The following is an 11,325-nucleotide window of genomic DNA, read 5'->3' on the forward strand; positions in this document are numbered from 1 at the left end:
GTTACAGATTTCCTACTTTATTGATACACTAATTTTGCAGTTACTTAATTGTATTTATGTTCCATGCTTATTTTTTTTTAATTATTTTGATGTACAGTGTACTTATCTTTCTTTCCTACTGTATGCTTCTATTGCTACTATATATAATTTTTAAATAATAAAAAAGTATTGTATCTTGTAGGTATATTGATTGTATATACATTATGTGCACTATTTCACTATTTAGGTGAAATGTATGTTGAGTGATTAGCTACCTATGGAACGGTCACTTACGGATGCCATAACCTCCATTTAACCCAGATTGTGCCTGTATAAGTGATATAGAGATGCAGTAGATTGACAGTATTTCAATTTGTAACTGAATGTGAAATCATAATTTTAATTTTTTTTTGTCATTTAACAGGATGCAATGGCACTACAGAAGGCTGGTGCTGAGAAGAGAGCAGCATCACGAGACCCTGGGGGTGCTGGAAATCGTATTAGGTGAGAGAGGTGTATTATACTTAACTTTATATTGGTATTGTGAGATTTCAATGTTTGGGGGGGGAGGGTTGAATAGCATAAAGATTTTAGGGGCAGTATTATGTTTTGTGGTGGAAGCATGGCATTCAACTATTTGTGTGTGAATTATTGAGGAATTTCATTACTGGAATTTTGTGTGTCAGGTCCTGGCTGGAAGGAGAACTTGAGGTTGTATCAGTGAAGAAACAAGCCAAGCAGTCTCTGAAAAATCTTGTGGAGGACCGTAAAACCATATCAGACCAGATTAATTCAACCAAGGTAGGGAATATTGGCTTATACCTTTACCTTTCTTCGTGATTAATACTCACATAGATAATGATGACTTCATGAAAAAAATAAAAGGTGTTCAGTGACAGTTCATACCTGCTCATAAAGGACCCATATGTTGTATCATTGTGGAGTATTTTAAATATAATTTTATTATCATGAACGATGTTTGAAATAAACATACAGTACTGTACTTACTACGTTTGAAAAAATAGTTCTCTAATACTAGAACCTTCCCTACAGGCACAAATGAAGAAGGGAGATCTGTCTCCAGAAATGTTGTCAGAATTTTGGAAAAAAATTGGTGACTTGGATAATGACCTTCAATTGCGATCAGCTCAGATTAATGATCTACAGACCAAGATTGTAGATGGTGACGAAGGTATTTGGCAATTAATGAGTGTTCGTGTGTAGGAGTTTGGTTTTGTGTAGATCTGCTTGCATGACATTTATAAAGTTTATTTAATGGAATTTACCCATAATTGGGTTCCATGCCTCTTAACTTGATATTTAAATCTTGACCCATTAAAATATATTTAAGGATATTATTTAACCCCCAGGCACCAAGCTATGGTATGTATATGCACCCTCACCCCATGCACGTATATTTGGGAAAATTAAAAAAAATTATAATAATAATAATAAACTATTCTTGCAAAATGGTCACGTATGATGTAAACATAAAGATGGTTAAGAATTTTGGACAACAACTTTTCACCGTGGGCAGAAGTGAAGAGGTAGGAATTTTAAAGAAAGTAATGAAGAAGCAACAAGTGACAGTGACACTGAAAACTACATTTGTCAAAATTTAATTCTTTGTAACAACATAATTCTGTTTCACTGAGCTTAATTTAAACTGGTTTTAATACAGTACTAAATATCTTAACATACTACCTGATGTCATCAACCCTAATATATTTTCAGATGCTTCAAGCAAGAAAAGGTTTGATTCCATTCAAAGTATGATTGAAGCAAAGTGTGCTCTGCATTTACTCTTTGACGTAGCAACCAGTAATCACGTAAACACAGCAGCACGGGAAGCTGACCTTAAAGATCTTCAGGTATTTATTTATTTATATATTTATATTTTTAGTCATGAATAATAGTGAAAGTCATCATTCAGAAAAAACAAACAGAAGATGCAGTATCTCTATATCTTATCTTAAACAGTAATCATCATACTAAAATGATGGAGGGGAAAGGTTGGGAGGAACAGTTGATGCTCCTTTTTTGGAGTAATTATAATTCAGCATTGTTAGGTATCCATACATTGTATATCATGTAATTTATTCTTGATTTCAATTACACTACGGTAAAAACCTCGAGTACCAGATTATTTAAGCCACAGCCACGTCTTATAACTCAGACGAAATCCGTTATTCGGAGGCGCACACACACAAAGGTATAATGTATAGGACTTTTAGATGTTTGCCTGTATCATATTCTTTAAGTTGTGCCTAATCTTTATTCTGGGGCTGGGGACAGATAAACTCGTATCTGGTCCTCTTGGACAAATTGTTAATAACTGTCTTTATGGCTTTAAGGAACTTATTAATCTTATTTTTAGAGTATTTGTGTTCTGAGGGAGCTTTTACAATATACTGGTCACACAAGAGAAAATTTCAGCATTTCTGTTTGTGTAGTTTTACCTTTCACTTTTGTTAAAGTTATAAAGATCTGTACAAGTCTCTTAATAATTCTTTATGTTTTTGGACTCATTTAACATTCAAGTGTTTGTCATATGCCAACACTCATTGCTATATTAAGTGTTTTGAGTTGTGATCTATATTATATCATATTATACAGTACTGTTAAATAGAGCTCAAGTAAACATAATCAGTCTACATGTTCACTTGATATGTGGCAAGAGTAATGAGTAGCAACATTTCTGGTAATATTGTATAGGGCATATTTGATATGTCCAAATTCAAATAAATTTGTCATGTTTACATAAAAACTAAGGATTTTTAAGATGACATGACACTTTATATGCAGCAGTGTAATACAGTCATTAGATTTTTATGTCGTTACTACCGGAATGTTAAACTTATCAGGTGAAGTGTTTTAAACTTAATGAACTTTCTTACAGTAACAGAGTGATAAACAGTATAGAATTGTATATCATAAGTGTGAATGTTGCTGGCAAAAGAAACCAAATAAACAACTAGCATGGTTCCTTTTTTAGTCACAGTATGATGAAGTGGCTAACACTCTAGAAGAAATGGAAGCAGAGTTGAAGACATTAAAAGAGAATCACCAAGCAGAGTTAACACGCACGGGACGGCAGCATGAAGAGAAGGTGCTCTTCCTTCTTGGTCATATGCCTAAAGTAGAGGTAAGGGTTGTTTCTTTGTCACAGTGTTCCTATGATATTAATCTGTCATATAATTATACTGTATGAAGTTATAATAGTGTATGTCATAACATGTGTCCAGGAAGTAGCAGTGTGCATGAATGACTGGTAAACATAGTGCTAAGTGAATGTGCTTGTGATGGATGATCATGGGATGACCCAGATGTATATCTAGGAGCCTTGCTGTCAAAAGGGAGTACCAGATCATAAAATGTGTTACAGTTGCTAGAACAAGTGAGTGAATTAGTTTTCATTACTCTTGATTCCAGCCACTTACACCAGAGTGGGAAAGAACTTGCTAGAATGAAAAATATGTACTGTGCTGTGTGTATATACCAGGAAAAAGCTGGTAGTGGACTTGAATGAAAATATAGTTAAAGAGTGTTAACTAGAACATAGATAGGATAGACGACTTGTATTGTTTGAAATATCTGGTAATGGATGTGTCAGCATATGGAAAGATGAGTGGTGAACTGAATGACAGAATTGTAGAAGGAAATCTGGTTAATGGTGAATTGATAAATGTATGGAGAAAGACCTGTGTCAGCCAAAGATTGAGAATGTACAGTACATGGGAATTGTTAAGCTGGCATAACTATGTGAGGGTGAAAGATAGACTCACAATGCAAGAGGAAGGGACAAATGGGAAAGAATAATAATAATAATGTTCTTAAGAGCAATATGTGGTGTAAATAGGATGTAAAGAATAAGAATTACAGGAATGAGATGTAGTAGTGTTAAAGAGTGAATTAGTGTTTGTTCATGAGGTATAAACATAAAAAGGGAACTGCAAGATTAATAATAGTAGTGGGAAGACCAAGAAGATGGATACACTAGAAGTGAGGGGGGGTTGGATATCCAAGAGGCAGCAGTGTGCATGAATGAGCAGAAAGCAATTTGTTAAAGAGCTTGTTGGTGAAGAATGTGGTGATGATGGGTGATTTGTTTGGGGGGGAAGGGAGTACCATAGTAGAGCATATCTTTTTGAACATAATGAATGATTGAATGTCAACAAATGAACTGAAATTGTGTAGTATTACTAGTTGTGTATACTCTTCTTTCTGGCCACCATAATTAAGTGGATAATAGCTATAGAAAAGACATTTCAGTTACCAAACCCAGTTTTTAATTTTCTCCATAGATTATTAATGAATTCAGAAAGGGAAGGGGAACTAAAATCCCTGTACAGTGGGGTATGCTATAACGAACGGATTCTACTTCAAATATTCCTATAACGAACGGTTTTACCTATAAAATTGAGAATGCTATAACGAACGCAACTCCTACGACGAACGCGGATGAATACGGGACTATTTCGTCTGGCGCATGAATATTGTTGTACCGCGGCTCACAGCAAGAGCGTCAGGCGCCATATTGGTTCATTGTGTAGTCAGTGCACCACTGAACTTGTTGAAATTTCGTCTTTTGATGCGGAAATTCGTGTTATTTTTATAACTATTTTGTTATACAAGTGTACAATTATAACAATGAATTGTCAAAAGCGAGTGAGAAAGCTAATAACCCTTGAAACTAAGAAAGAAGTTATAAACAAACAGACAAAGTGCCTGTAAGACAGTCACCAAAGAGGGCTAGGAAGGATGACTCCTCTCCTTCCACCTCTTCTCCATAATTCTCTCCTCCCCCCTCCTCCTGTGCCTCCTGTCCTGCATGCTGAACAACACTAAGGTAAGATAAAGTACCGTATTTTTTACAATTTCCACATAAATTTTTCAGTGTTAAGTGGTTGTATTTGGGGGCCTGGAACGGATTAATCCTATAACGAACGAGGTTCTAGAACCAATTAGATTCGCTATAGCATACCCCACTGTATTTTGTTTGACAAGAACATTAATGAAGGGGATATTAGAACTCAAATATCATATAATTAGGGATGAGGAGATAATAGTAGAAATATTAATGGGCAAAGTTGTTGGTAGGAGTGCCAGGGGAAGGTAGAGACAGGGATAGATGAATGAAATTATAGATTCAGTCCCCTAAAGAAATGCAGAATCTCAGAGAATTCGTAAAAGTATCCCTAAAATGTTTAGAGTGGAGGACTGTGGTCGCTGATTTTGATATGAGGATGGTACCGGTACTGTTATTGATTAGTTGAATGCACATCCATTCCCTTGTAATTTTGGGGAAATGCACCTGTGGTAAAACTGCTCAATATGTGAAATGAAACACGGGTGACAAGTATACTATACAATAACTGTTTATTTCTTTCATCTGACCACAGCATGAAGTGGTAGAAAATGAAGATGCTCATAGTATTGCACTAAGGGAGAGGCTACAATTTCAAGAAGATGAAATTGCCCGCCTTTCCACATTGCACGAAGAACTTGAAGCCAAGCGAGAAGAGTGTGAGACACTAAAGAAGGAGCTGGCTAATGCAAAGGTTGCTGGAAGCAGTCAGGTAGATACAATATTAAAGTTCTTTCATAATTTAAAGCTCTGTAAAATTTGAATTCTTTTGCCTCCAAAATGAAAATGTTCAATTAAACAAATGTTATCAGAAGATAAAGGAACTTCCCCAAGTTCATAGTAATGTAAGAGTAAAAAATTTCAAATTATTTCACAAGTTTACAGAAATATGACACCTGAAAACAAAGGTGCTAGGATATAACATAACTTCTTTTGTACTTAATACAGGCAAGCAAAAATAAATAAATAGATAAATAGAAATAAAAACCATGTAGATTTGTCTGGTCAAAGTACTGTACAGGCGAGTCAAAATGTGAAATTTAATGTTAAACTCATCTGGTTTAATTACAAGTTCGCTATATGTGTAAAGGGGTTGCCTAAAATATCATCAATATACATTACATAATCATTCAGAGATCATCATAATTTATACAAATTTTGAATGGCTTTATTTTTATTAAATCTTAAAGAATCGTCAACTGTAACTTACTTAAGTACACTATGTTATTACTGTACAGTACTTTGTCACCTCTGGCAGTGAACCTTTCTTTTCATATACCATGGCTCTTTATTCAGTAATCAATATTTATAGGGGTGTAAGATGGAGTAATATTGTACGATATGTTTTCCCATGTGGGAAGGCGGGTTTGTCTGTGGCAGCGCCGAGTTAGTCAGTTTCTGTCTAGCACTAGCAAGAGTAAAGTCACCAAAAAACCTGGCATATTATTCAAACCTTTCACAGGGAGGATTAATGAGTTTTCCTCTGATAAATGAGTGTTTGAGAGTTATGCCATTCAGTTTGTTTAGAGGTTGTACTGTATTCTGTTCTTAACCTCAAATATTATTGTCATGTATATTAGCCTTCCATTTTCCTAAAGATAATCCTTAAATTCTTTGCTTTTTGCATGGGGATGTTATTAGTTTTTTATTCTTGTTGGCATAGAACTTTATGTGATGGCATTTTTGTTACAGGTAGTTTACAATCCCACCGTTGCAAACAATGATCGTCGCCGTACATATGTGAAGACCAAACCCACCAAGAAAGTGGAGTTGGTAGAAGAACCTCTCTTTGAGTCTGAGGAAGATTCTGATGGAGGAGACACTAAGGATGATCCAGACTGGCGTAAAACACCACTATTTAGAAGGATAAGACAATTGACTGTAAGTTACTTAATGAATGACTCAGTCTACTGGTGGCAAGTGACAACCATACTGCTCTTAATGTTTTTCCATCCATCTTTCCTCCCATACACCTACAAACAATTACAGAAACAAAACAAAAAACACACAAACTTATATTCCTTTCATTCATTGTTGCTGTAATAAAAGGTGAATTCTGACTTACTCCCTTTCCATAATGAAACATCAAGTCTGGTATATCCATCATTTCCTTCCTCTGAACCATACACACCTTTAACCAGTCTGTCTTGTTTTCTTCCTCAACACAGTAACCAGCAATCAAAAAATTTATAAACATCTTAAAGGTTCCACTGTGTTGTTTAGGACCTATTTTTCACCAATATGCAGATTTTTGGAGTAGTTTTGTTTGTGCCATCTTTTAATGATAATGAATTGATAGAGCATACAGTACTGCTAGTATTATGAAAAACAGCAATGTTGAATACTGTATAAAGATACTTATGCAATAATTTAACATTAGTTTGTGTTGCTAAAATATATCTAAATATTTTTACATATTTGGAAAATTTATCAACTGACAATGATCTTTTTTTCTTTTCTTTTTTCTTGTAGCACAATGTCAGATCGTTTGAAGATGCAAATGAGGAGAATGAAGAAGAAATTCTAGGGAAGAAAGATAAAAAAAATGCAACAAAGCGAGACTCCGATGGGGAAGTGAAATGTGGATGCAAGGGAGACTGCTCGAAAAAAATTTGTGCCTGTCGTAAAAATTCAAATGCTTGTGGCTTGAAATGTAAATGCAATGTAATCAAGTGCAAAAATCGGTCAACTCCAGATAGCAGTATCTCTGATGTAAGTATCCTTTGGATTGTGTAGTATATAAATCATCATGAGCATTAGAGAGACACATAAAAGTTGATGTATATATGTAGGGAATGACATATGTTAATATTTGAAGGGGTAGAAAATCATTTTTGAGAAAGATGCTGACTGGCTAACCTTTCAGCATCCTCTAACTATTTTGAAAGAAGATGCCAGTCTTGTCAGAAGTGAAATGGTTCTTAGTTAGAAAAGCTTGCCATGTGTGGGTGATAGTACAGTACTTTATCAATTTATGTAGACAAGGGCAAGAGTTAGGGTTGGGGGCATGCAAATAGAATACTGAACACCAAAATTTTTATTTTTTTTTTAATGTACAAACTGAAATTCTCATAAAATTATCTCAATAACTGAATAGAGATAGATAAGTTGGCAATAAAGTATGTTTCCTTGTGTTTCAGGTTAGTAAGGGTGACACCTTGCTAAACTCAACATTTGACATCACAGCGCTTCCTCTTCAAGAAAGCAATATTAACAAGAGACCTAGGTAAGGCTAAGCATGTGGAATATTATCCATCTGTGTGTACACTCTGTAAAAAAAAAGTATCTTTCATGAAGGATCCAATGCCACATGGGCCTTTTATCAAAAGCCTTCATTTGTGGTGTCATTTTGTTTTGTCCAAGTATTGTAAAGATATATTTTTTTTTACCAAGTATACAATACTTCTACATGACATTTTGGGATACTGTAATTTGCTCAGGGTTTGACATTACTGTACTTCCTCATGGTTGTAATATTTGTGTCTTTATCACATTGCAAAGGTGTTTACAACTGTTTAATGACCCAGTTTGACATTATCACATTGCAAAGGTGTTTACAATTGTTTAATGACCCAGTTTGATGTTGGTTGGTGAGCAGGTATGTGGGCTTAAGGCTTTGAATCTAGATAATGAATCTCACCATTCACACTGGCTTGTAATGGTAGTTCAGTCTTATCTGAATTTAACTAGTTCTATTAATAAATAATCTTTGATTTTAATTCATTGTTCTAATAAGTCACTAGAACCAATATACAATATCTATATTACAGTAAAGGGTATCAAACTCACTCAACTACATTACATGTGCTGGGCTATGCTTCTCCCTTCTGTGTGGGGTGCCTATGAAATATATCCTCTGGGGAGGGTCTTGGTCAGTGATTAAGGTGTTTGTGAGTCATTCTCTGGATGAGACCACAACAGTTTTGACTGACATTTAGGGGTTTGTAAGTTTAGATGCAGTAGTAGCCTGACTTCCATTATAGGGTTCAAGTTTCACTAGCACTTGAAGTTGACAAGTCACTCAAACCTTGTACTGATATTTGGCTATTGAAGAAAAAATTATCCCACAATCCCATTTCATATTTAAACCTAGAATGAGTGACACAGGTTCTCTCCCTCTCAGTATGGCTCCTGAGGTGAACTGAGTTGGTTGATTCAGAAATTGTAGCGGAACATTAAGGGTCCTAGAGCAAACTACAGTAGTGTTAATGTGACTCGTCTTTTTTGTACCCATCAGGTTTCTTTAAAGATACTTGGATATGACAAAATTATAATATAATTTTTTGATTAGTTCTAGTCACATGTCTAGATCTTTTGAGCTCAAGAGGTTTCAATACAATACTGTACTGTATGTAGACTTGTTATCTGTACAGTACTGTGCTGTATTGTATATGAGTCACCTAATCAAAGCTTGACAATAAAATGGGATTTCAGAATCAATCCTTTAGATATTTAATTTTTTAAGTCAGTTTTTTTTTAACTGATTATTTGTTATTTCAGATTACAAGTCACATCATCTCTTCTAGACACTTCATCACACTCTGAAAGTGACAGTCCAGATTTTCTGCCAAAGTTTAAGATTGACTACTCGGAGTCTCCTTCCTTATTCTAAAATAACCTTTTCCATTCTTGCTGTATCTGTACTTTGGATCTGTGGTAATATAAAGAAGATTAATCACTCAGATACTATTTTGGGTCATTTACTCTTTTGATGTAGGACCTGGGATGAAAATGTTCAAAAAATTGGAAGAACAGAGTAAAAGATGGACTAACAAGAGGCATCATTGTGTAGAATATAATTTCTGAGATCCTCAAGTTCATTGTTTTATACTGAGGACATTAATCCCCTCGGTTACATAAATACTGTAGGAGTTTGGTTTAAAATCTGTTTATAAAATTTATGCTGTAGTGTTAATATTACTGGACACTGTTGCAAACTTTGTCCATTTTTATTTTATTGTATATTAAAGATAACATTAACTTATATTTGGGTGTATTTTTCTTTATATACTACACTAAATTCAGATTTGTTTGTTGAGTGCAAAAGAATAACTCTTGCACTCACCTTATCATATCATATTTCCATTGGTATATTGTTTGGAGGAGACAGTTAGCACCAGATATAACATATGGAATTGAACCAAAATTTCTGGAGATACTATTTTCATAATACTGAACACGAAAATGGAAACGAGAATGCACACTTACCTACCTTACATCACCTAACTTCATAACCTGTACACTGTCATTTCGATTTTCTTACTTAATATCATCCAAACAACATGCAGTATTGAGAAAAAATTAACAAATTCAATCTAATGAAAATTGGAACAAACACTTCATGAAAACATCATTAGTCTCTTGACATGTAAACAAAGACTGTGGATGCTCCCATATAGTAGATGAAGTGAACCAAAACTGGTTGCCATGGGAGATCCCACGGAACCATAATTATGGTAAATATTTTATTTCTTTGCCTACAAAGCACATAGAGACATGAAATTACTGCTATATGATCAGTGTTAGCAGTCTCTTTACCACGTTAATTCCCTCTTCTTTTATGCCATGCCCACTAACAAGTAATTTAGGATCGAAGGATGGGCTAAAAATAAAATAAAATACTGCAATGATTTTGTTTCAATTTTATGACTCGGTATCATCCAAAGAACAACTGTAGAAAATATGAACGAAACATATAAACATGTTCAGGTGTTAACCGTCTGCTCCACCTTTACCTATTGTTTTAAATGTCATATTTATAAGTAAAACTGTTTATAGAAAAAATCATTCCATGAAGTTCTGCATTTGGTATTAGCAAGAGTAATTATTTATAAGTAAAACTGTTTATAGAAAAAATAATTACATGAAGTTCAGCATTTGTTATTAGCAAGAGTAATTCGGTTGAATACTGAAGGGCTTTGAATACAGTACTGTACAGTACTAGGACAAAGCCCTATGTTACAATACAGCATGCCCTTAAAATTTGTGGGGGGTTTGGTTCTCAAAATGGCCACAAATGCCAAAGCCGCAAATATCATTTGCTGGGGGGGCATTTTTACTCGTGTTCAAAGAAATCTATATTCCCCTTGTGTGTTTGCCCTAAGGACAACTATTTCCTTTACCTGTACTGTATATGTGTGTGCCACACACACACACACACACAAATAAAGAATAATGGGTAAATCCTCTCTTAGATAATTGGAAACGAGACAACAAAATGTATCAAAATTTAAAAAAAAAATGCGAGAGTCTACCCTCAAGTTAACTCCACGCTTTGTTATTAAAGTTGGGTTGCCATACGGCAATTTTTTTCTTCATAAAAATTACCGTCTCTAGAATGAATGGCATCTGAGCCGCAGTTGGGTTGATATGTAGATCAAACTTATAAAATTTCTTTCGTAGCCATCTGGCCAACCCAACATGAAAGTTGTTGGTAATTGTGGTGTAATACTACACAGGTACTTTTTTTTCACAATATG

General features: G+C 34.6%; 1 protein-coding gene across 2 annotated transcripts in view; it reads left to right on the forward strand.

Annotated features, from left to right (window-relative positions):
- LOC121865805 (chromosome-associated kinesin KIF4A-like) overlaps positions 1–11,112 on the forward strand; it is a 37,277-nt gene extending 26,165 nt beyond the window's left edge. For both annotated transcript variants that reach the window (XM_042365368.1, XM_042365367.1), the window contains exons 17-26: positions 404–483; positions 666–780; positions 1,033–1,171; positions 1,714–1,850; positions 2,975–3,124; positions 5,382–5,558; positions 6,539–6,727; positions 7,319–7,558; positions 7,987–8,072; positions 9,347–11,112. In XM_042365368.1, the coding sequence (XP_042221302.1) occupies positions 404–483; positions 666–780; positions 1,033–1,171; positions 1,714–1,850; positions 2,975–3,124; positions 5,382–5,558; positions 6,539–6,727; positions 7,319–7,558; positions 7,987–8,072; positions 9,347–9,458 (1,425 nt within the window). In that variant the 3' untranslated portion in view covers positions 9,459–11,112. The remainder of the gene's footprint in view (positions 1–403; positions 484–665; positions 781–1,032; positions 1,172–1,713; positions 1,851–2,974; positions 3,125–5,381; positions 5,559–6,538; positions 6,728–7,318; positions 7,559–7,986; positions 8,073–9,346) is intronic.
- Positions 11,113–11,325: the final 213 nt, after the last annotated feature.

Source organism: Homarus americanus, unplaced genomic scaffold (genome assembly GCF_018991925.1).
Source record: "Homarus americanus isolate GMGI-L3 unplaced genomic scaffold, GMGI_Hamer_2.0 scaffold21496, whole genome shotgun sequence".
Lineage (NCBI taxonomy): Eukaryota > Metazoa > Arthropoda > Malacostraca > Decapoda > Nephropidae > Homarus > Homarus americanus.